The sequence below is a fragment of the Schistocerca serialis genome, chromosome 4 (genome assembly GCF_023864345.2).
Source record: "Schistocerca serialis cubense isolate TAMUIC-IGC-003099 chromosome 4, iqSchSeri2.2, whole genome shotgun sequence".
Classification (NCBI taxonomy): domain Eukaryota; kingdom Metazoa; phylum Arthropoda; class Insecta; order Orthoptera; family Acrididae; genus Schistocerca; species Schistocerca serialis.
The window spans coordinates 829,521,596-829,548,729 of NC_064641.1; the positions used below are offsets into that span (position 1 = coordinate 829,521,596).

General features: G+C 44.5%; 1 protein-coding gene across 1 annotated transcript in view; it reads left to right on the forward strand.

Annotated features, from left to right (window-relative positions):
- LOC126473435 (uncharacterized) overlaps nt 1–27,134 on the forward strand; it is an 860,366-nt gene that overhangs the window by 630,437 nt on the left and 202,795 nt on the right. Inside the window, exon 6 of the mRNA XM_050100479.1 lies at nt 11,768–11,912. Within this exon, the coding sequence (XP_049956436.1) occupies nt 11,768–11,912 (145 nt within the window). The remainder of the gene's footprint in view (nt 1–11,767; nt 11,913–27,134) is intronic.

A 27,134-nucleotide genomic window follows, 5' to 3' on the forward strand; every position in this document is an offset into this window, starting at 1 on the left:
ATGCTGAGAGATCGCACCGGCAGTTGGCCGTATTGTAATGACTGCAAAGCCAGTGGTGCATTGGTGGAGTCAGGCACAAGAGAGTGGCAAGGAAAATAGACGCCAGTCCATCCAGAAGGACTATGGCAAGATAAAGTAGTAGAATTGTTCAACTTGATGACAACTGTTGGAACCCGAGAGAGGTTACGGGCAGAATGTCACTAATGACGGATAGAAACAGGAAAACTTGTTGACAGGGCTACCAAAGCTCTGACTAATCATCTTGGGGATTAAGAAAACCCTTCAGTTGTATTTTTTAATCACCAGATAAAAACTAGTTTTGTGGCGCTGGAATTCACAGCCTCAGGAGACATCCGTACAATAATCAACCACGAAAGAATAACAGACCGTAAAATATCCACCAATAAATTAAAAAAAATAAAACTGTTAAAATATGTATACTATAGAAAATAGTACTCACGTAAATATGTAACAAGAACGAAGCAGCCCGGAACATGTAACCCAATTAATATTATGTGACCATCTAATAAGCCGCTAAATGGCGGTACGTCAACGAATCAAAATCATCCGGACGCAGCTATTCAAGTCAGACAGCTCTGTGGATCCTAAATAAATTACATCATGATAATCTACTGTAACATGTAAATACATAAAAAAAACCATACAAATATCGGTTGACCGGCTACTTTAAAGACAAAGTGGGAGCTTCCAGCGAAGTGGCACAATAGCCCAAAGATGATGGATCATGTCTATGGAGCAAGTGACTTACTAACGGAAAAGGAGATATAGATTAAATAAACACGGCATGTGACAGTGTACTGTAAAATACTGACAACGCGAAATTTAACAGCCAGCCCATAGAGGCCTCGCACATGCACAAACGATGCGCTAGCACAACGAATGTCCGGTGATCTTCTGGCGAAAGCATGGATAATCTAATAAGAACAAGGAATGTTGGGACGTCTGAATACAATGTCATCAAGTTGTGAAAATTAACTTGTATTAAAATGTATCACTAGTAACGCCCATACGACGGTGTTTGCGTAAGAGGAAGAACCTGAACTAAGGACGTTTAATGACGTAAATGAATTCCACCAGATACACGCGTTACGCCAAGAAGGACAGGTGCGGCTGAAAGCAGTAACAATATCCACTAAATAAAACTTAAAAATCTAAATTACAAGTTGTAAAGCTACTTTGAAAACACATAATTTTCAAATTTTAGAAAGATGTACAACGTTAGAATATACAATTTTAACAACTTTTTGGTTATTGCGCCATTTTGTTACAAGCTCTCCCTCTGTACTTGAAAGTAGCCGCTTATCCGGTCTTAGTTTGAATTTTTGTGTATTTTCATGTTACCAGTGGATTACTGAGATGAAATTTGTTTAGCCTCCACCGACCATTGTCGACTTGGATCACGCCTCATAATGAAAAGTATAGTGGACATCGGTCACTAGGCTTACACACTACTTAATCTACCTTAAACTAACTTACGCTAGGGACAAGAAGCACACCTATACCCGAGTGAGGACTTTAACCTCCGACTGGGGGAGCCGCGCGAGCCGTAGACTGCTCGACCACCCCGCGCGGTGAAAACATTGTAAGAACAGACTTGTAGGTAATGTGATTTCCTCAGCATATTGGTTATCTCCAAAGCTAAGCTGACCCTTTCTCTTTAATTTAACTCAAAGATTTTTTATCAACTGTGTACTGTTATACTGTTACTGCAGGCTGTATGCTCAATGGTGCCTAAAGTCAAAATAAGTAAAAATAAAAATACTTTTCTCAATGATGCTCAATCATGCACACTTAATCTAAAACAAAATTATTATTTTTGGAATTCCAACGCTGCCTTCTCAAAAGGATCAGCAACGATACTAAATGTTATATCATTATTTTCTCTCTCAACTGCACTGACAATTCGGGGACTAGTTTCTCACGTTTCCGTTTATTATCGAACCTCTGCCTACACTACTTACGTCAAAACTACATAATTAGTAACAGTAAAAGATCACAGATATTAGACCAGATACCTCTATGATACTCTGTACGTTCAAGCTGCAATAGTTCATTACAATGGTTATAACCTACCTGATTGCTTCTGAAATGATTAATGTGGCAACATTTATACATCTGTTCAATTTCTAGAATTCTGAAACCTCAGTGTAACTGCGTAATTTCCACTGAGATATCTGTTAGCGGAATGTGGGGGAAGCATTTGACAGGTGTCATTTGTGTTTATTATGTATTCTTGCGCGCTGCATCGTGGCACATTATTATCATTGTTCCGGTAATTTTCAACACCACCTTCTTTTAGTGTAACACTCGATATTTGATAATAACATCTACACATGAATTTTATGTAGCTCTCATGGCAGTTTCAGATAACATGACAGTAGATATAAATGTTCTGCACTGTATCCAATAAATTCTTAAATTCTGGTGTGCCAATTTGTAGCGAAGTTCACCTGTTTTGGGTCGCTTCCTACCTTAGCCCAGCCTGCAAAGCACTGTACACTGCTACTGTTATTAATATTCTGTAATTCTTTGTTGCCTTCACTGTGCTCTTTATTTTTTTTTCTTTTTGCTTAACTTCGCGAGTCAAGTTTGCTTTCGTATCCGGACAACGTCCTACAATCAATGCTCTCTGCTAACGAAGTCAAGCAAGTTTGGCGGCGAGAGAAAGCTTTCAGCGCCGGTCGAGTACCACCGGTTTGTATCGATTCAGCTACGGCCCATCAGCCACTGCACCGAATGTGCAATAGTACCTTCGATCTGGAGATTCGGAAAACTTTTTTACTTAGAGACAAAGGTAGCAACATGTATAGAATGTAAACAGTTCACTTTTTAGAAGATTACAGTACAATTTTCAGTTTGCACGGAAAGTATTACAGATCTTTCCAGAAGTCATTTTAGTCTAGATACTGATAAGAAATATCTTTATACAGTTTTACCATCATCAAGTAGAGACGTTTCGATCAATCGCACCATGACCACAGATAAGTAGGCACGTCAAGTGAGGATCTTCCAGCTCAGCATCTGTAACAAAATTTAGCCTTTCACCACATTCTTCTATCACTATATCAGTTTTCCTGAGAATTACTCTATCTTCAGTATTATTGAATATTTCTATTGCTGTGCTAATCAATATGAACTGTATCTTGAGGCTCAGGTTGATGATCTCAATGGTGAACACAGTTGTAGCTTTGAATATTGTTTTATTAAACGACGAATTTATATTATCTCGACTTAAATATAAATAAAAAACTAATAAGGATATTTGACATGATGTAAACTTTTTCCCAGACTTACATGGCCAGAAATAAGGAAACACTGCAACAAATGCATCCTTCAAGATAAATGCAGATGGTAGGCAAGCCTCCAGGGTGTGTTGTTGTATTTGACGAAAAGCAGCCCTGCAATGATCTCAGCACGTTGCAAGTGAATGTCGTGGTCAGAAGAGTGTTCTATGTAGCTGCGGGTGTATGATGTTGGAGTTAAGTGACTTCGAACATGCGAAAATTGTTGGTAGTCCGTAGAGAAGGTGGGCGAAGTGTTTGTTTTTTCAAGATATGTATCTACCGCAAACAGGGACAGAGAAAGAACGTCGTCTGCTAAGTCACAACGCAGACGAACTTGTGTGTCGAGTGATCGTGACAGACAGTCATGGAAGGGGATTGTCATGAAAAATAGAAGACGACAGCTGTAAAAGTCAATCTACGACTGAATTTCGCTCTCGCGCCCCCCATCGGCACCAGAACTTCACGAAGGGAGCTCCGCAAGCAGAGGATTTCAAGACGAGCTAGAGTTCTAAAACTAGATATCAGTGGTGCAAATGTCCGTAAGAGGAAAGTGCGGTACCGAACACATGAAACATATACTGTGGAGCAATGGAAGAAACTCATTTTTTCGGATCAGTTTGTTGTTTCCAAGCTCTGGTCGAGTTTACGCCCGAAGAGTGAAACTTGGCGGGGTTTCACCGATGATTTGAGCAGCCATGTCGTGGTATTTCATGGGCCCCATGGTTACTCTACAAGGCTGCGTTACTGCGAAGGATTGTTGTGACCATTTTGGCTAGGCAGGTCCATCCCGTAGTACAGTGTTCGTTTTTGGGAGCACGAGGATGAATCGGCACATGTCGCCTGCCCACCAGTCACGAGATTTCAGTACTATTGAGCCTTTGTGATTCACGTTGGAGACGAGTCTGCGTGATTGTTAACCACCTCCACATAGTTACCTCAACCTGAGAGTATTTTACAAGAAGAATGGAACAGGATTCCCTTGAAATCTTATAAAATACCTGTATTCATCCATTCCGAGATGATTGGAATCTGTTTTGAATGACACTGGTTTTCCAGTACCGTATTACGCATGCTAATGTGTTATATTGTGCGGTGTTTCCGTATTTTGACCTCCTCTTTCCTTTTATGCGGTATGAAATCAATGCTTAAAGCTGTATAACATTATAGAAATCTTTCAACTGGGCGAAAGTAATCTTAACCCTTAACTCACGGAATGGGGGTCTCTGGGATCCCTACGCTCAAACAGAGATTTAAAGCACAAGTTTTTAATGTAGGTGACATAACATTTGACCTCAGACGTTTCTTTTTAAACATCATGAATATAAGAGGATTGTTTGGAAAGTAAGGAACGATCGGTAGCAGAATGGAAACCACAGTGAAAATCAAAACTCTTTTCTTCGCACATTTAGCTACACCTCCTAGGTACTTCTCTACATAGTCACCGCTCCAACTTAGAAACTTGTCGGACAGTTATACAAAATTTCCAACACCATCGTCATAGAAGGCAGCCGCCTGTGCTTTCTGATGATTCTCTACACTGGTCTATAGCAGGCAGCCTGCGCCCAAGTGTTGTCTTCGTACTCAGCGTTTCATGTGAACAGAGATGATACTCAGGACGAGCCAATTAGGGCTGTGTTGTGGGTGATCGAAGACTTCCCATCGAAAAGTCTGCAGGAGCGCCTTCACTGCCCCTGTAGAGTGCGGCTGGGAATTGCCATGAAGAAGGAAGTGCGTGGCAGTTGCGTTGTGTGGGCTGCATTCATTAAGGCGAAGCCTCTCAGCCGGCCCACCTACTTGGCGGGAGACATCGTTGCTATAGGCACCTTTTGTCTCTCACAGTGCGCTCACAACTGAAAAGAGCGTCTTGATACGATCGGCGGGCATACTAGAGACACTGCCCAAAACGTCTGCGAAAAGCCTCCTCGGATTTTCATAGTGGTTTCCATTTCGCGACCGATCGTTCCTCACTTTCCGAATAGCCTTCGCATATAAGAGGGAGTCAAACGAAAACCGATTAGCCTTCCCAATGTGATTATGGAATGGTGTCATTGAAAAGTAATCACCACACATATTAGGACATTTATCCCACTGGGATGCGAGCCGATCAATCGTTGTCCCATAGATGCGGTCGGGTGCTGGTTGATCCACAACCGCATCCACTCTTGCACTTCCGATTCCGACTACAACTGACGTCCATGCATGTCTTTTTAGTTCGCCAAAGATGTGAAAATAACACATTGAAAGATCCGGCCTGTACAGAGGGCGGCGGTATGGTCTCCAGAAACATGCAGCCACTGAGACTTGCGGACACCGGAGATTTGCGGACGCGTAACGTTGCGTAACAATCTGCAGCGCGGTGGAGGCCGCAAGTACTATTGTTTAAGCTACACACAAATAGTTGCCTTAAGTGGTCGCTCGCGCCTGGTTGGTAAAGGATACGTAAGTGTGCTCTGCTCAAGTGACATGAGAGGTCGCTCCCGCGTGATTAATACCGATACACACGTCTGCGCTGATCCAGTGTTCCACGGCTGCACAGTTAATAATTATTTTGTACAGTTTGAAAGGAACCTGGTCATCAGGGTTGAGGACGGGCCCCAGTCACAGTCGAATTTGGTAACCAGTGGCATCTATTAATATACTAGTTAAGGAATTTTTTTGTTTATTCTTTAGGTGGCATCACAAACTTACACACATATTTAAAACAAATCAAAATTATGCAGTTCTCTATCGTAAGGACCAACAATTAATACAATGGCTAGTCGAGCGGTCTGAGGCGCTGCAGTCATGGACTGTGCAGCTGGTCCCGGCGGATGTTCGAGTCCTCCCTCAGGCATGGTTGTGTATGTTTGTCCTTAGGATAATTTAGGTTAAGTAGTGTGTAATCTTAGGGACTGATGACCTTAGCAGTTAAGTCCCATAAGATTTCACACACATTTGAACAATACAATGCCTTCTGCAATTTCTTTTTAAACATCATGGATATGTAACGGGTAGTCAAATGAAAACAGTACCATGGAATGGTTCCATTCAAATGACGACACGCTTTAGGACATTTCTCCCGTTGGAAGACGATACGATCAGTTGCTGTTTCCTAGTACGTGGTCGGCCGCTGAAAGTTCCACAACCGCATCCACTCTTGCACTTCCTTGTCCGACTTAAAACGACGTCCACGCATGTATTTCTTCAAGTCGCCCAAGGTGTGAAAACCACATGGTGATAGATCCGGGCTCTATGAAGGATTTTGCAGTGCTTTCGAGCAAAATCACGGAAGCGCACCCTTACTCGGATTGGCAGTGAGGGGGCGGGCGTTATCATGCCTGAGGATGATTCCGTCCGACATCATTCCGGGCGTTTTGACTTTACGGCGCATCGCAGTTTCTTCAATATTCATCACGCTGCAAATTGATTGTGGTTCGACGCTAGAGGAGCCCCAAGAATAGAGGCTCTCTGCAGTCGAAGAAGGAGGTCATCATGACCTTCCCGGAACTTGTGTGAAAAGCTTTCGGTTTCTTTGACGGAGCAGATATGAGATGTTCCCCTGTTGGCTTTTCACTTTGGATTCAGGTTGACGGAATGCTGTCGGACAGAAACATCCTGATGTATGGTAATTCCCGTCCCCACACTGCTAATCGGAGGAAGGCCACACTTCAGCAGTTTGAATGAGAAACGTTGGAACATCCTCTCCGGATCTTCACCTTGTGATTTTAACATATTTGGCGACCGGAAGAAAGACGTGCATGGATGTAGGTTCCATTAAGACGAGGAGATGAAAGAGTGGATGCGTTTGTGGATCCCTCAGCGGCAGACAGCGTTCTACGAAACGGGAACTAATCATCTAGTCTCCCAGTGGCATGTTTATCTTAACGCGTGTGGTGAGTACTATGGAATGGAACCGTTCCATAGGCCAGTTGCGGCGGGTGTTCGGTTTTCACTTGACTGTCCCCCAAACGTGACCAGCTCACGCGTACGCATACGTATTAATCACGTGTTGGTCTAGCTTAAACAATAATACACTCCTGGAAATTGAAATAAGAACACCGTGAATTCATTGTCCCAGGAAGGGGAAACTTTATTGACACATTCCTGGGGTCAGATACATCACATGATCACACTGACAGAACCACAGGCACATAGACACAGGCAACAGAGCATGCACAATGTCGGCACTAGTACAGTGTATATCCACCTTTCGCAGCAATGCAGGCTGCTATTCTCCCATGGAGACGATCATAGAGATGCTGGATGTAGTCCTGTGGAACGGCTTGCCATGCCATTTCCACCTGGCGCCTCAGTTGGACCAGCGTTCGTGCTGGACGTGCAGACTGCGTGAGACGACGCTTCATCCAGTCCCAAACATGCTCAATGGGGGACCGATCCGGAGATCTTGCTGGCCAGGGTACTTCACTTACACCTTCTAGAGCACGTTGGGTGGCACGGGATACATGCGGACGTGCATTGTCCTGTTGGAACAGCAAGTTCCTTTGCCGGTCTAGGAATGGTAGAACGATGGGTTCGATGACGGTTTGGATGTACCGTGCACTATTCAGTGTCCCCTCGACGATCACCAGTGGTGTACGGCCAGTGTAGAAGATCGCTCCCCACACCATGATGCCGGGTGTTGGCCCTGTGTGCCTCGGTCGTATGCAGTCCTGATTGTGGCGCTCACCTGCACGGCGCCAAACACGCATACGACCATCATTGGCACCAAGGCAGAAGCTACTCTCATCGCTGAAGACGACACGTCTCCATTCGTCCCTCCATTCACGCCTGTCGCGACACCACTGGAGGCGGGCTGCACGATGTTGGGGCGTGAGCGGAAGACGGCCTAACGGTGTGCGGGACCGTAGCCCAGATTCATGGAGACGGTTGCGAATGGTCCTCGCCGATACCCCAGGAGCAACAGTGTCCCTAATTTGCAGGGAAGTGGCGGTGCGGTCCCCTACGGCACTGCGTAGGATCCTACGGTCTCGGCGTGCATCCGTGCGTCGCTGCGGTTCGGTCCCAGGTCGACGGGCACGTGCACCTTCCGCCGACCACTGGCGACAACATCGATGTACTGTGGAGACCTCACGCCCCACGTGTTGAGCAGTGTTAAAGACTGCGATGGAGCTCCGTATGCCACGGCAAACTGGCTGACACTGACGGCGGCGGTGCACAAATGCTGCGCAGCTAGCGCCATTCGACGGCCAACACCGCGGTTCCTGGTGTGTCCGCTGTGCCGCGCGTGTGATCATTGCTTGTACAGCCTTCTCGCAGTGTCCGGAGCAAGTATGGTGGGTCTGACACACCGGTGTCAATGTGTTCTTTTTTCCATTTCCAGGAGTGTACTTGCAGCCACTATCGCACTGCATATTATTACGTAATCTTACACTACCCATCTCCATCCCCCCCCCCCCCCCCCCCCGCCGCCATCTTCCCCTAGAAGCACTAGCAGAAACACAAGTGGCTATTCTTACCTTGCTTCCGAAGTTTCTAGTGTGACTATTAACATGGAAAAGTAGCAACATCGACCAAGGGCAGGCAGTCCACTCACTACAAAGTTTACGCGTATCATAAAGTTAGCAAGCGCAGGAAAGTGAGTGTCCTCAGGCGAATAGTCCGATCATTGCAAAGGTAAGATTCTTCGAAAAATGGAAGAATTTTGCGTGTCGTAACCTACTGACGAAGCAGCTGTAGACGTGAAGAAGCGAACGGAGACGGTGAAGAAGAGGGCTCAAGAAGAAGCTTCCCTGTAACGCGAGATACACGTGGATTAAATAGGAACGCTTCATAATAAAATGGTTCAAATGGGTCTGAGCACTATGGACTTAACATCTGAGATCATTGGTCCCCTAGAACTTAGAACTACTTAAACCCAATTAACCTAAGGACATCACACACATCCATGCCCGAGGCAGGATTCGAACCTGCGACCGCAGCGGTCGCGCGGTTCCAGACTGTAGCGCCTAGAACCGCTCGGCCACTCCGGCCGGCGCTTCACAATAAAAGTTATGATTTTTTTACGGTAATACCTCTCTCAGAAAGTACTGTACAATCCCCATGAACCCACTTCTGACACATTAAATGCTTCATCCCGCCATCTGATTTTCTTGTTGACGAGCATGCCTCTTCGCAAAGAATACGAGACGTTTCATTCTCCCCTTCAGAAGAGCTGTTTGCCTCACACGTCCTCTGATCTTCTATGTGGTCTACACCAGAAGTCCTGCAATACCCTTTTTTTAACCTGCCGGGAAGATGCTTTTGTTGCACTGTAAGCATTTTTGTAGGGAGGCTCCGTGGACACCACGCACATTCCTCTTCAGCTGGTTGAGGATGGTCTCTCATAATATGGAACTGACCTTACACGCTCCGATAATACGGTGACTGAAGACTGTGTCTGAACATCAGTCGACGGACCAGGATGTGGAGAAGAGGCAGTAATTGACTCGCGTTCTGGCAGTCTGGTATTATTGTTTATGTTGTATCTGATGGTGAAACTTCATCTTCGCCAAATGCATTTGTACTAAGTGGAAAAAGACACGTCTTTTTTAAAGTCAAATGGGTCATTTTCCATTGTTGCTATTCTATTACACGCAAATCCGAAGAACTGAGAAATTTGGTACTGGGTGCCACTTTCCCCGGATCGCTGTTAAGCCATGTCTTAATTTCCCGATTGTATAAAGCGTTTAATGGTCCCATCTCAAATGAAAATATACCTCTTCAATAACGATAATTAATCAAGTTATTAGTGACAAAAATTATCCAAAAATAGGAGCAAGGTAATTGTAAATACTATATGTAATTATTAACACGTGTACACACAGTTAGCGTACCGTTAAAAGTATATACCTCTCACGTTACGCCTATGTTATATGTAACGAAGTCATGGGGTAATATCACCGAGTTCAGGTTCTTGCCCCATTGCTTGTGCCTGAAAAGTAATGCCTTCACCTTCGTAACTCTTCAACAGTTGGCAGCATTGGTATTCGGAAGATACTGGCTTGTTCCGTAGCCTCTTCTCTACAGTTCCAATTGGCGGGAAGGCTTAGCTTTGAACGGTTCTGTTGTTACAGTGTGAAGTTTGGAACCCTGCGCAGACGGTCGGTCAATGAAATTTAAGCAACGTTCAGTCATTGAATTCTTGACCACAGAAGGTGTCACCAGAAAGGAGCGGTTTATGGTGATTGTATTGATGTGAATACTGTGCATCTTTGGGCGAGTAAGTTTAAAGATGTTGAGACGGGTATATCTGACCTGCGTAAAAAAGTTGGACGTCCTGTGACAGCATCCACCGAGTTTCACAAGCAAAATGTTGACACATTGATTCAGGACGATCGTTGTATCACTCAGAGAGAAACCGCAAGCACAATCGGCATTTCACAGGAACGTGTGGGGCACATTATTGCTTTGCGTGGCTATTAGGAGATCTGTGCACGATGAGCAACTTGGATGCTGGCTCCTGAAATGAAAGTATACAAGCTTGAAATTTGCCAGAAACTCCTCTCACGTTACAAGAATGAAGATGATGCCGTTCTCCACTCAATTGTGACAGGAGGCGAAACTTGGGTACACGTTTATGACAAGGAGACGAAATGCCACTCTATGGAGTGTCGACTTCTTCCGTGACGGCTTCAGAAAGCTTGATCATCTTTGGCAGAAATGTATCCAACTGGATGGCGATTATGTGGAAAAGTGAATATTGCTAATTAAAGATCACATTCTTAGAATTATTTCTGCGTTTGAGTTATAAAAATATTCCCATCCAAATCCAATTGCCGGCCACAGTGGCTGAGCGGTTCTAGGCACTTCAGTCTGGTACCGCGCGACGGCTGCGGTCGTAGGTTCGAAACCTGCCTCGGGCATGGATGTGTGTGATGTCCTTAGGTTAGTTAGATTTAAGTAGTTCTAAGTTGTAGGGTACTGATGATCTCAGATGTTAAGTCCCACAGTGCTCAGAGCCTTTTGAACCAAACGCAACTAACGAAGGTGAAGGCATTATTTTTCATTCCATCCTCTTATTACGACGTCTTAAGTTCCTTACTGAACAACAAAGAACAGAAAGTAGGATACACGACCACAAGAATTTAACAAATTATTTTGCACAACAACAATGTCTGACGCTACCAATCCTCATGGTGGTGCTGGATTTACCGGCTGTCTTTACGGTCCAACGGCCAAAAAACAGTGTTACCAACTTGTAAAGAGAAATATGGGGGTTCACCACCTACTTCCCCTACCCATATTTCATGTTTAATTGTGCCAGCCTCGTTTCAACTCAGATACTTATCAGTTTCTATTGCGTGACTTCGAAAGAGTATTTCACATGGTCTTATGGGGAGTGCTCTGTTCCTGCTTAGGTCACTGTGTTAATGTCAGGGGTGTGCTAACAAGGGTAGTCTGACACTCTCCGTGTTGTGGCTTGTGGACTATGTACGTAGATACGTAGATGTTGCAGAGTACATTTCTTCTACTTGTTTGTGCAGATGACATCGTGGGCGGTAGTCCCGCCAGAGGTGACCAACGTGAAGAACGACCCGCGCGTGATGCAGGAGTGCTGCTACAACATCCGCGTGGAGTCCCAGCCATATGACGGCCGGCGCGCCGCCGAAGTCAACTACACCATCCCCGGTAAGTCTCGCTGTGCTTCAGCAACAGACGTGCCCATGGAGCCGCAATCTACCCCAGTCTTCACTCCCTACTACCGTCTTCTGTCCACGTTACCTCTCTACAGTATCTCGGGTCGTAGCTAGCAAACGACTGTGACGAGGTGTTCACGACGGAAGTAACCCACTGCAAGGCCGCAGTAGTGGGAAAAATATTCACAGACACTATTCCATCGGGAAGGGGAGGAGAATAGATTGTAGAATAATTCCAATGACCAGTTTTAGCGTTAGTGTTTTCGGGTCAGTCACAAATGAGTCTGCGTTGTCTCATGGATTGAGGCATGTGCTACACTCGATCTGTCCTTCGGATAGGGGCTTCGGTCGGCGACACCTCGTTGCTATTACTTAGCAAGATAGTTGTTTACTCATGAAAGACCACTTTACAACGGTGTTCGACGTGTCAGCTTAGTCCCTTGATACCTGGAACATATAGAGATTGATTCAACTGCCCCTAACGATGTCATTTTATGCAACCTGTAGTGTTACATTTCGCTTTCAAAAACCATGCGTGAGATTCCAATATTCTCTCGCTACCCTAGACTATTAGTCCTACAGAAAAATGAAGAGGACGTTTTTATAAGTAATTTAATGAAGTTAAGTTTTGTACCAGGGTACTTTGTCACTAGAAACTCTAGTTTCCGAATTATTCAAGAACATGTTTATTTGACACGACAATAGTGAAGCCATAGTCAGAGTACATAAAATTTTTCTTTAAAAATGGTGTTATATTACCGGTTACCGACGAACTACGCCGTCATTTTCAAATGTAAAACATTGGAAAATATATAATGGGAATCATTTAAAACTCCTTACCCAGCTATGTAGTATGTACTGTGACTATGGCTCCATTATTTTAGTGTCAAATAAACATTTAACTTGTAACATAGATTCACTCCTTTAAGATAGTTATGTCGGAATATAGAATCATAATGCCCAGCTGGGCAAAAGGAGTTGTTAATGATTCGCATTATACGAGGTATATTCTCGAACTGATGTTTTACATTTGAAGATGATGACATAGTCCGTTGAAGCCTGTAATGTAATTCCCTTTCTAAAGTAAAATTTTATGTACAGTGACTGTGGTTTCACTATTGTAGTTTATACTTACAGTATAGTCACACTCCTTTACGACAATTATTTTGGGATATAGAATGTTCAAGGAAAACTTACAAAAGTGATCTTCAAGCACACTCCACTCCTGTACTCATCCACATGGTGAGGATTTCTAGTACGTTGTTCATGCTACTCCCTCCTACCGCTGTACAAATATTTGTGATTGCATGAATTATTTCCCACATTCGACCATTTTTGGTGTCCATTGACTGGCGTTATTATACCACCGGCGTAGTCGAGCACTTGCAGATTGTAAAATTGGCGTCTGAATAAATTTTATCTAACAATGTCGTGAATTTTTCGTACAATAAACAATCACACCTTAGTATTCGTCATGCTTTCTGAGTACGAAACCACTGTACTAGTAAGGTTGAAGATTTTTAACGAATTTTCAGTGTAATTAGCTTCAGTGTAACGTTTACAAAAGTCGATTTTCTTTCATTACACTCGTGGGCACGTTTAAAATACAAATTGCTAACGAAATGATGGGTTATGCTGGTGACATATCAGCCCAGTCAATAAAGACCATAAAAGGTCGAATAGGCTTATCTGGAATACTTCGTGTCGCCGTAAATTTTTGCACAGTGGTAGGTGGAGCGTCACTAACAACATACTAGATACCTTGGGGCTCAAATGGCTCTGAGCACTATGGGACTCAACTGCTGAGGTCATTAGTCCCCTAGAACTTAGAACTAGTTAAACCTAACTAACCTAAGGACATCACAAACATCCATGCCCGAGGCAGGATTCGAACCTGCGACCGTAGCGGTCTTGCGGTTCCAGACTGCAGCGCCTTTAACCGCACGGCCACTTCGGCCGGCTAGATACCTTGACTGGTGAGGGATCAGTGTAGGGGTGGAAGTGCGATTGAAGGTCACTTTTGTATGTTTGTCTAGAATAACTCGAAAACTACGCCCTACGGCGAAAACGTATCCCAGAATAAAATTTAACTACATTCGGTTGCCTACAAAAATGTCTTGTTCATATTTTCTGTAGGATTTATAGTTTGCTCTTGGCGACCGAGGGAATATAAAAAACTCGCGCCTGGGTTTTCAAGGCGACATAACATTGCGGGTTTCATAAAACGGTATCGGCAGAAGCAGCTCAGTCATCCTGTATATTCTGGCTTCACAGCTTCAGTGATCCAAAGTAACGTCATCACTTCAAAGACCGAAGGCATAAACACTTTTATTTACTTTTGTACTGCCTACAGGTTTCATCGTTGTTGTCACTGTCATGTGCAAGTGCACTGTAGCGTCGTTGTAATAAGTGCGGGACAAAACATAGTTAAAGGCGGTATGACTGAAGGGATTCGCGGTGATTGCACTCAATAAAATAATATCTGTCTTCCAGCCCCGTCAAGTAGTTATAGATTGATGAGCCATAAAAGTATAACCACTGTCCACTGTGACACTAAATGCTGCCTGGTGGCGTTGTGGGAACGATACGTGGTAAGGAAAGTGTATGATCTAAACACAGGTGAATCCGGAATCATCACAGGGGGGAAGGAGGCGCAAATACAGAAATCCACCGACATAAGCCACATTGACAAAGGGCAGACTGGCCATGGTCCAGTGCCTTGGTACGAGTATCTCGCAACCTTATGAAGTAACAAGAAAAAGCGATGCTCTTTGAATCCTGTCAGTGGCGTACTTCCAGTGTAACGCAGTCATCTTCATTGGACAACGGTCGATTATAACGCCCAACGATCGAAAGCGGGCCACCACCATAGCCGGTAGAATTTCAACCACGTTAAATCCAGGCAGAATGAGTAACCGAAACTTCCGATCGTTAATCTGTGCTTCTGCAAGACGGCTAAATGCTTCGAAAAAGTCATTGAGCATCGATATATCGCCATGAGTGCAAAGAAGTACAATAACATCACAGGTATAAGCGTGAAAGATGAACCTTTCTCCCAATAATGACACGAGCAGTTATGGGCCGCAATAACGGTTTCAGAAACAGCACGAATAACGGCACAAAAGGGGACTTCCTGCAGAACACCTTGACACACCTTGGGAGTGAGACTATTCACTTCAATACACCCTTGAAAGCTAATAATGAGAGAGGTCTTTTCCGTCGTGCGGCATCAGTAAAACCAACAGCCGTCAGCACTTGCTACAGAAAATCGTGACTATATCGGTCAAACACAAGGTTAAATTCAATAAAAAGTGAAGCTGGCAGAGACTGCATTAATTGATAAGAGCTGGCCAGATGGTAAAACAGACAAATAAATACGATCCAATCGACTCCTAGAAGTAGCTGTAAAATACGAAAACGCACTAATGTGCGATACCTGCAGATCGAAGCTTCCTGCAGACTTAGTGACGCCACCATATCATTAAGTATGTTTCCTCTAATTTATGTCTATGGTCACAAACTTTTTGTTAACAGATTACCGGTTTCGGTCTTTAATGACCATCATCAGATCTGCAGCAAAAATGGGAAAAACATAAATACACTCGCAGATTGTCTACAACTTAAAAACAATACATAGACCATAAAGAAAAGTAGTACTGACAATATATAAATTTGTGTGCTTTAAGTATGAAGAGGCATACCTGTTTCATAAAAACAAAGTCCTAATGTATTGCAAAAAAATGATTTAAATGGCTCTGAGCACTATGGGACTTAACATCGGAGGTCATCAGTCCCCTAGAACTTAGAACTACTTAAACCTAACTAACCTAAGGACATCACGCACATCCATGCTCGAGGCAGGATTCGAGCCTGCGACCGTAGCAGTCGCGCGGTTCCAGTCTGAAGCGCCTAGAACCGCTCGGCCACTCCGGCCGGCCTAATGTATTGCAGCCATAGTGGCATCGTGAAATGTTAAATGTGGAATCAGCACCAGCATCGTCAAATACATATAAATAACGTCATATGTACGAGTCATGTTGTCAGTAGCACTACTGTTAAAAACAAACTGCCGTACAGTAGCAAAAGAAGTTTGTGTTGTAAGTTCACCAGTTGTCGCTAATGTCGGCATACACCAGTATTCAATAATTAATTGAAACAGCGAAAATAAAGGGGGATACAATAGTTGAAGTCTGTAGTGAGCTTATAACGTATAAAAGGCATTACAGTAATAAAAAGCAATAAAAAGAGGAACACGAAAAATTAAGATTGTTAGAAAGAGGGCCATCAGAATGTCTCTCGGGTTTTAACGAGGTAAATAAATGGTACCTTTCGTATAAACGCGCGATCTGTAACATTTGCTACCAGATCCAGATATAGCATAAAGAAAAATTAAGGCGAGACCATAAAAATAACACCCAGTATCCCTACCGTGTCCAGCGTTGACCAGCGTTTCCAAGTCCCTATAAAACACTGCCACGCCAGTAGAGCTTTCTGTCGCAACATTAAAAGACATATAATGTCTAGTAAGACAAAACACGTCAAATAGCACATCTTGAAAATACAAATCAGCTTGGGAATCATAAATAAACTGTCGTAACGCAGCAAGCCGTAACGGACACCTTATCCTGTTAACATTTAGGGAAAGAAACAGATGCACCTGCATTAGTTAACACATGTAAGATATGGAAGTAGAACTAGAAAAAAAAATATTCATCACGTCCCACTGTCCACAGAACCGGTATATATGGACCCTCTCAATTCGAAGGTGCACATTCCATGCTCTGTTTTTCTCGTCGCGACGCAGCGCACTCAGGTTGCAAATGTTGTTTCACACGACTCCGCGACAACATGACTTCTTAACGCGGATATGCAGGAGCCTCATCAAGGTCCGCTGCATCGATGTAAGTGTCCCCATTCCACTCAACAGAAAGTGAGGAACACCACAAGGAGCGATAAACATTATCATCATCATCATCATTATATAAAGAAGAGACAGACAAAGCAGCGTCTGAAGCTGGCTACATCATCTGACTACTAGAGGAGATTCCGCAGTAACGTGTTGCTCCATCATATGCGATTGAGGAAGGGGCCGCATTTCGCTCGAACTCTTTATGGGCAGAAAAGCAGACAATGACTCCGTCAAATCATCTGGATCCAAGGGAATAGACGTTCCTACAGGTGGAGGAAAGATGCAACATTCATTTCAACGTCAACAGAAACAGTCTCGTCATCCCTGCCGAAATAGGAACCGTAATTATCGTCAGTATTCATAGCATCACCACTGGGGGAACTACCCTGCCCTCACCACCTCCTCGGAGAGGTGAGGTTGCGGAGGGGTGACTTCAAAATCTTCACCACCCTGACTCCACCGGAGTTTAAATTGTGCTACCGGTGCCACATCTGTATTATGTGACGACAACGCTTGAAAGTCGATCGGAATGGTGGCGGCGGTGGGGGGGGGGGGGGGGGGGGGGGGGGTTGCGGGGGGAGGGGGCAAATGTCTCCCCAATGTCTTCTACAGCTGGAGAAGTACTGACAGCAGGTTGCGAAGACACTAACTCACCTAATGTCAGTGGACAAAGTTTTTCATTATCACGCAGAGGACAACTCGATCAGAGATGGCCACTTTCATTATAAAAGAAGTAGGTTCCTTCTTGTTCTGCATACGTAACATGAGTCCGGTAACCACAAACATTCCGGCATGAAGGAATATTCTTTTGAACATACATTTCTACGGTTCGGATACCACTGTGACATTGCAAGCGGCGGTGAGCAGACCTGCGTTCCCGCTTGATATGCCGAACGATGCCATAAGGAAGCAACGCCGTCGTAAGAAGTGAATCGTCCACTTCGGGTGGAAGATTATAAACTCCAACCGAAATGTACTCGGTCGCTGCATTTACAAGAAAGAACCATTACACTGTGTAAACACCACCTGAGAAATAACCCGAGAGAACCCAGTCTACTTGCAAGGGATCGTGAAACTTCACAAAAAATTGCATACAGATCCGCATCAAAATAAGCAGTATCTGTCTGTTCAGATGTAACTCCAATCGTATCTACCCATTAACCGCGAATTTCTAGAGAGTCCTGATACATATGAAGTGTACTCGTGTCAAAACTGAAACTTGCTGTACCTCGACGAGGAATATTCTTGGGAGATTCGACGGACATCAGAGCGCCGGCAGAGAATGCCGATGTCAGAAGACAAACACAAACGAACTGCTCTAGGCAAGAGCGATGTGACATCGACCGATGCACACAGTAGACAGAGTAAACTGAAGTTCGACACACGCAGGGCTGCCAGATCGGCGCACAGTGAGGGTATACTGACCCGTAGACTACAGGTACATACTACGTTGCTATACTGTGTTCCAAATGTGGAGCACCAGGCTATGACCATGTGTTTAGTCAGTGTACGTTGTCGGTCTTTTGGGCGAGGCCGGCCGGTGTGGCCGTGCGGTTCTAGGCGCTTCAGTCTGGAACCGCGTGACCGCTACGGTCGCAGGTTCGAATCCTGCCTCGGGCATGGATGTGTGTGATGTTCTTAGGTTAGTTAGGTTTAAGTAGTTCTAAGTTCTAGGGGACTTATGAGCACAGATGTTAAGTCCCATAGTGCTCAGAGCGATTTGAAACTTTTTTTATTTTTTATTTTATTTTATTTTATTTATTATTATTATTATTATTATTATTTTGGGCGAGCGCGCCTCAGACCTTGTCAAGCTATAATTGGCTAATGTGAGATTGCTGCCTTCTTGCTTATACGGCTGTGCTACCGGCTGTATGGTTTCGTACCGCATCTGCCGCTTTTGCTTTGTCTTGCTATGGGCCGATTCCACGCTGTGTTCACCTCGAAATAGCCATTTTTATTGACGGTGATGTCACATATTATCATTTCTATCTTTTCTATCTCTGTACATATCGGGCAATGTCGTGACTGACTCATCATCGTCCATCGCAAACCGATAAGGGTAGAAATTTGGAGAAGGTGTGGATCTTATACTGTATGCGTCAGTTAAGGAGGGATTTTCGAAATTCCAACCTTAAAGGGTGAAATAGGAGATCAAGGGCTTTTTCAAAACTGTCGCTACAAAGGCAATTTTGAAGCTAGACCTATGAAAATTGGAATTCGGTTTCATGGTCAGAAATAAAGAAATAGCTATTTCGACATTTTTGTAGGGGTGAAATAGTGGGTTCGTGGCAGGATTCGAACCTGCGACCGTAGCGGTCGCGCGGTTGAGACTGTGTAGTCCCAGAACCGGTTGGCCACACCGGCCGGCTCCGATCAATGGTGTGGGATGACAATGAATATTGCTGGGAGTCCATTGCTTGTTCTGTGATGGCAGGCGCAGATGTAAAGAGCTTGCTTGTTGCACAGTATGGGCTATCCTCCCTTTTTGTGGTCACACTTAGTCGCTGACAACCTTAATGACGAGTGTACCTGTCCTCACATTCTCATACAGTCCAATTTAGGGCTACTGTCACACCGGAATGCGCCACATCTGATACTTCAGCATTCGACTAGCTGGTGAGATGGTGTCAAAACTACTGGTGCTGATAACGCTGTCTCACACTGCGACGCGGCCTGTCCTTATCCTCCGCAGCGAGCACTCCACAGCAGAATCAGTTGACGCCCCTCTAAAATCCTACCAGTGCTGATAACGATGCTAAACAGGAACAAGACGTATACACTCAAGTGACCAGTCTATGTGTCACACAGAATTGCAACTTTAGTTATCTGCATACCTGCCGACGCTGTGTGGACATACACGAAGTTACATTGACATCTGACCATGCCTTTTGCTTGCTACAATTTTCTTGTCAAGCACTGTGCGTTTCGACATTCATATAATTCTCCAGCATCTCATGGAATGTAGAAAAGACTTGCAAGCACGGAAAATACCAATATATAAAAAGAGGCATCAAAGTGAAACTCTCCGAATAGGGTGGAAATCGCTGAAATTTCTAGATGTGATAGACATATACAGACGAACAAGTGATTACAATTTCAGAAAAATCCGATGGCTTTTTCAAGCGAAAGAGCTTCACATATCGAGCATGGGAGTAACGCGTTGGTCCACCTCTGGCCCTTATGGAAGCAGTTATTCTTCTTAACATTGATTGATAAAGTTGTTGGTCCATCTTCAGGGGGTATCGAGGCAAATTCTGTCCTAATAGCGCGTTAGATAATTGAAATCCCGAGATGGTTGGAGGGCCCTGTGCTTAGCTCTCCAAACGTTTGTTAACTGGGGAGAGATCCGGTGACCTTGCTGGCAAAGGTATGGTTTGGCAAGCACGAATGCAGGAAGCAGACTCTCTCGCCATGTGCAGACGGGCATTATCTTACTGAATGTAAGACCAGGATGGCTTGCCTTGAAGTAAAGAAAATGGGTCCCGGGATATTGGCGCTGTACCTCCGTGGTGTAAGTGTTCAGTGGATGACAACCAAAGGCGTCCTGGTATGAAGAAATGCCACTCGAGACCGTCAAACCTGTTTGTCGGGCCACGCGGCGGGCTGGAGTCAGGTTGATAATCCAACGCTGCCTGGAGCGTCTCCAGACACGTCTTTGCTGGCATCGGGCCTCAGTTCGAAGCGGGACTCATCACCCAAGACATGTATACTCCAGACAAAGAGATTCCAGGATGAAAACGTTTCTGGAGACACCATGGGCTGACGTGAGGCCCGGCATACGGCCTGACGACCAGGAGTGATGGTCTCGGCTGGTGTTTCTTTTCATACCGGGGCTCCTTCGGTTTTCTTTCGCGGCGTCCTTACATTACATCGATACGTCGACGACATTCTACGCCCCGTTTTGTTGCCTTTCACGGCAAGCCATCCTTGACTTGGGTTGCAATAAGATGATGCCCTCCCGACACAACGGAGTCTCTACTGCTTGTGAATGTGCGTGCAAGGCATACCTTGACCAGGAAAATCGCCAGATCTTTCCCCACTTAAGAACGTTTGGAGCATTATGGGTGGTACGTGGCGCCTTTAATACTAACTTGCACAATCCATACCGCAACTATTATCAGGACGGTAAACGGGATGGCGATGGTAGTCATACTTTGATTTACACACACTTAATTTTCAGATAATTCCCCACAATTTTCAGTAGAATGCAGCAGTTACTTAGTATAAGTTCATATTAAAACAAGACAGTTATCAGAACCCAAGAAGTACAACCATAAAATGAATGTGAAATCAGTTAAGGAACAACTAGAAAACAAGGTATTGCCGTGGATTCACCACACTTAAGAAAAGGTTCAAATGGCTCGGAGCACTATGGGACTTAACTGCTGAGGTCATCAGTCCCCTAGAACTTAGAACTGCTTAAACCTAACTAACCTAAGGACATCACACAAATCCATGCCCGAGGCAGGATTCGAACCTGCGACCGTAGCGGTCGCGCGGTTCCAGACTGTAGGGCCTAGAACCGCTCGACCACTCCGCCCGGCCACACTTAACAAAAGCTTACAACTGACACTACAGTTCCTATCAGAGTGGGCCAGCCGCTTAAATGTATTTGGTTACTACATGGCCCAACACGGCCCAAACAACACTTAAAACTCACGTGGATAACCACAATTGACTAGAACATGGACATGTAACAGAAGCAAGAAAGATTGCCACAATCTTCAGTACAATGCAGCAGTCACTTAGTATTACACTTACGTGATTACACACTGTAAATAGAGATGTGACATCGGCTCAAAAAACACTGAGGACTGTCTATTACTACAGAGACAGATCACTGCAATTAGCCCAAAATTACATGACCATCAATAGAGAGAATTTAATTACTTTACACCTATTTGCTAACGTTTGCCGGCCGATGCGGTTGAGCGGTTCTCGGCGCTTCAGTCTGGAATAGGGGGACCGCAACGGTCGCAGGTTCGAATCCTGCCTCGGGTATGGATGTGTGTGATGTCCTTAGGTTAGTTAGGTTTAAGTGATTCTAAGTTCTAGGGGACTGATGACCTCAGATGTTAAGTCCCATAGTGCTCAGAGCCATTTGAACCATTTGCTAACATTTACTTAGTTGCAGATCAATCTTTATGTACCCAAAAAAAAAACATTTGCTTAAACATGAGAAAATCACAATCAAATTACAAAACGCGTCTTACCCGTCTTGGTGGAAAGGAAAGATATATTAAACTTTAGGCATGGGGTCTTCACCCAAAGCAATCCAGCCATGCCAGGGTTACGTAAACACAGCAGGACCTAGGCTGCGGGTTACACCTCACTCCCCGCCAAGGCGTTGGCGCTTACAGCAGCTTGTGACAAACGCAGGACAGTTGCAACTCTCTGAAACACACACAAAAATACAGGGCAGAATCCTTGCATCAGACATACATGCATCATCTACAAAATGTTCCGTCCACAGTAGTCACTGACCTTTAAATTGAAACCATTTAAGGACGGTTCACCGATAATAGTAATATCACTTAGGTGCAGTTTTCAGTCACTTAATACCCTTAATAATCAGAGAACAACCAGTACAGTTACAACTAAGACCTCACTGCGAAGCCAACATTTAACCAGCTTACATGGAGCTCATCCACATACCTTTCGACTAGCGGCTGTGTAAGTTCAACAGTCATCTAGCGAGTGAAACACCTCTTAACACGTCGCTCAGCCACATACACTAACGGCCAACGTACTTGATGTTTGCACACAGCACAACTCAGCGGCTCCTGCAGCGTAACCCATTTACTTCAGGGACCTTTCCCTTGATAGAAATCACGAAACTTGGATCTCCGAGCTGCCCCAAAACACAGACTTGCCGACCAATACAGCTGCGCGGCATATCACGCTGATAGGACACACCCGATCGCAGTCGACACTCCTTTCTCCGGAGACGTCCCAAGTCTCTCAATGTTGTTCTTTCGAAAGCTCACGGCCGACTCTTGTAGCCCACCAACCCGGAAGAAAGTCACACGATATCCAAAGATCACATATAGCCTCCAAAATCGATCACAACGATATAACTGGCACCGGTCCGCCACGGCTCAATGGGCATCTCGGAATTTTAACGATCTAATGCGCCGGTTGGACAGAATTTGGCACTATATCCCTCACGAGGACATCCAACCGATGATATATATTTTAACAGTACAACATTCATTTGAGAATGGCTAGAAAGCCGCAATCACGATTGTGCACAATAAACGAACAATTAAGAGTCAAATGGCGGAAACTTCATTCAAAAAATTTAAATGAGTGTAGCCCCCCGCCACGAAGGAAGTATCGCTTATCAACCAACGAGAAGCAAATAACTGCTTGCATAAGGGCCAGAGGTGAATTAACGTGTCATTGACTTGGTCAATCTGTGAAGCTCTATCCCCAGAATAAATCACCGAATTTTTCCGCAACTGTAATGATTTGTTTGTTTGTACGCGTACATCACATCTACCGATTTCCGTCACATTCGGGTAATTCCTTAAAGTGTATCTGAATAGTCCTCAGCCTTCCTGGTGCGTATGAAGAGGGTCAGTGTGATGAAGCTGGGGATGTCTTACAGGCAGCAACTGTCTCTATCGAACTCTTGATTGCCTCATGAATAAGTAGTGTTGACATCGATTTGCGGTCGTCACGAAAGGTCGCGGTCGCAGCAAATGGACGGTAAACAGCGAATCCGAAAGAACTGATAAACAATCCAAATGACCCAGAAGATCCCTGTGTTTTATTTAGAACCTCACCCACACACGACAATCAGATGATTCAGTGGGCGTTCTGGAGGTAGCATAAAATATTGCTTCAAGTGATCTTTTTATGGTTCAAATGGTTCAAATGGCTCTGAGCACTATGAGACTTAACATCTGTGGTCATCAGTCCCCTAGAACTTAGAACTACTTAAACCTAACTAACCTAAGGACATCACACACATCCATGCCCGAGGCGGGATTCGAACCTGCGACCCTAGCAGTCCCGCGGTTCCGGACTGAGCGCCTGAACCGCTAGACCACCGCGGCCGGCCGATCTTTTTATATCTGTAATGTTGGTTACTACTTCTTTTGTAATTCCTGGGAAGTTCACTGTCATTTCGAATGCAGAATGACGACAATGTCTCAGATACCCTAATGAGCCAAAACATGTAGCACATTGGCTCAGCTTTGGAGTGCAATACGAGGGCTGTCCAGAAAGTAAGTTACGATCGGTCGCGAAATGGAAACGACTATGAAAATCCGATAAAACTTTGCAAAGATGTGTTGGGAGTGTCACTAGTATGACTCTAGGTAGAATTATGTCGCTCTTTTCATTCCTGAGCTCTTAGTGAGCGCGTAAAGATGTTATAGAAAATAGTGTCTCCCGCCAGGTACGAGGGCCTGGTGAGAATTTTCCCCTGAAGCTATGCAACCAACATTACAGAACTATCGTGCGGTTTCTTCTTCAAGACAATTCTCAGCCTAATTCTGCAGGGGCAATGAAGATGTTCCTGCATCGTTTCAATTGGAAATGTTTGGTTACCCACAATACAGCCCGTAATTGTCTCCCACTGAGTTTCATCTCTGCTCAAACGAATGGCTGGCTATGAAGACAACATTTTGGCACAGACAACGAGCTTTAGGCCAGCGTAGAGAATTGGCGGAAAGCACTGGTGGCTGCCTTCTATGATGAGGGTATTGGAAAGTTGGTACAACGCTACGACGAATGTCTGAGTCAGAACGGCGACTACGTAGAGAAGTAGCTGAAAGGTGTAGCTAACTGCTACAAATGAAACATTTCTGATTTTCACTGTGATTTTCGTTTCGCGATCAATCGTAACTTACTTTCTGGACAGCTCTCGTATAATTGCGACTCTGTGTGACACGGATGCGACAATTCCCTGGTAGGTTTCCGGGAATGTGACATCTGGTGTGTGTGCACTCCTCAAGAAATTCCCGAAGATAACGGGCCAGTAGTTTCTGGGCGTGGAACTGTCACCATATAATGTTGCACATGTATTCCATTCTATTCTGATCAGAAGAATTTGACGGATGAGAATTCCCTGTCATATCCCTCAAACCACTGTAGCACTGGAGCACTGTGGTCTCATAACGATGACAGTTGTCCTGCTAGAAGATGCCATCGGCTTCAGGATACCCATCAAGTAGGAAGGGTTGCAGGTGGTTCGCACCAGTATTCACAGCTGCCATGGTGCGTGCGATTACTATCACACGTTGCGTGAAATACCACACAAATGTGCTCCATTGCGTAACACTGCTACCACAGACCTGCGTCCGGTGGCGCGGTACATGTTTCCAACCATCTTTCACCTGGTTGACGCCCACTATCGATCGTGTGTAAGTAAAAAAGTTGGTGCCTTGATTTATCCATGCAAGAGTGGTACTTTGTGTGATTTATGCGACAGACATGTAGATGATGTGACTGGAACGTCCAAACTGATTGTCTAATAAAACAATATCAAAATAACGGCTGTTGATACCACGTTATTATAATGAATATATGAAGTTATCAAAATGTCAGAAAATGAAAGAACTACAGATGTCGGAAGGTGGGAAATCCAAAGAAGCAATGGCGGGAATAGTAAAAATTTTAAGATGGGCTTAATGGGAAATTTTTAGATTAATCAGACATACACGCCGGCTAGAAAGGCAAGATGATGATTGTGGAGAATTCTTTAAATGGAATATTCAAGGGTGTAGCTTGCAGTATTTCCATATCTAAAAGTATTTTACAGGCCGCTAAAATGAAACAGCCAGTCACAACGTGGCCATCGTAGAAACATCAATCGTTCTTTTGTCAAACATCGTGTCACTAGTCAACATCCATAACAAAACTATTAGGATATATGCTGGAGTGTTATTGAAACATACACGACTGGTTAATAGCAACCACTATGCAGGGTAATGATAGTCACCATTCGACGTAATGGAAATCACCACATGTGTTTGGGGTCAAGGTGATATACATGGTTGTGGTTATGGCAGTCACTGTTTAGGGTAATGGCGGTCATCACTTCAGACAATGGTAGTCACCATGATTCGGGCAATGGCAGTCACCATCTGCTATTCAGTATGCTATGTCACTGAAGTGTCACATAGTCTCCAATGTGTAACAGCATAATTTAAATTATCAGCAGAAGATGCGAAACATTTTGTACTGCAAGATGAAGTTAAAACCCTTGGATGAAGTCACTATAATGCTTGACTGACTTTGATTTCGGTATTACAGACGAGTTTTATATTGAATTTAAAAGTAGGTCTATGATTGTTTGCTTTGGTAATTCTCATTGTCAACTCGACTATAATCTTTTAGGTTATACAAGCAGTGCCCACCTGGCTATCCGCGCGGTCTAACGCACTGCTTCCCGAGCGGGACGGTGTGCCGGCGCGAATCCGCCCGGCGGATTAGTGTCGAGGTCCGGTGTGTTGGTCAACCTGTGGATAGTTTTTAAGGCAGCCATCCATCTGCCTCGGCGAATGCGGGCTGGTTCCTCAGTTACACTGAGTTGATGATTGCTGCGCAAACAGCGTTACCACATATGCGTACACCATAATTACTCTACCACGCAAACATCTGGGGTAACACTCCTCTGGTATGAGACGTTCCTGGGGAGGTCCACTGGGGGCCGAACCGCACAATAAACCTGGGCTCGGTTGGGGCGGCGGTGGGGTGTGTGGACTGCTGTGGTCTGTTGTGGGGTTGTGAACCACTGAGGGCTATGGCGGTACTTACCCTCTCAAACGTTTCTACGTTCCCCGTTTCATACAAAACAGTACAATATATCAGCAGTAGTGCGCAAGTGTGTCCTGCAGCAAGACATACGTGTCATATTACGGTGAGCCAAGAGACAAGTGCATTGGGTGTCACCAAGACAAGACTTGGCAGAACAAGGTAAACGATAAGTCAGCGAGTTCAGTATTGCTGATGCCTGCTTGCCTGCGTTGTGACAGTTGAGAAACATCATAGAATAATTTAAATATGGAAAATAATTGATATCAGGCTCCATTGTTCCTCACACCATGTGTGGCACAGAAACCGGAATTTGCACTTATACGAAAACTCATTAACAAAATTTTTTGGACAAATACTTCTGAACATCTCGCAAAGAAGAGTTTCCAGACAGTACAGATACTTTTGAATACGACCAAGATCGCTGTCCTGTGATTGGCTGTTTTATTTTAATGGTATGTAAAGTACTTTTAAGTGTGGAAGTGCTGTAAGTTACACCGTTTATATAATTGTTTGGATAAATACTTTCGAATATGA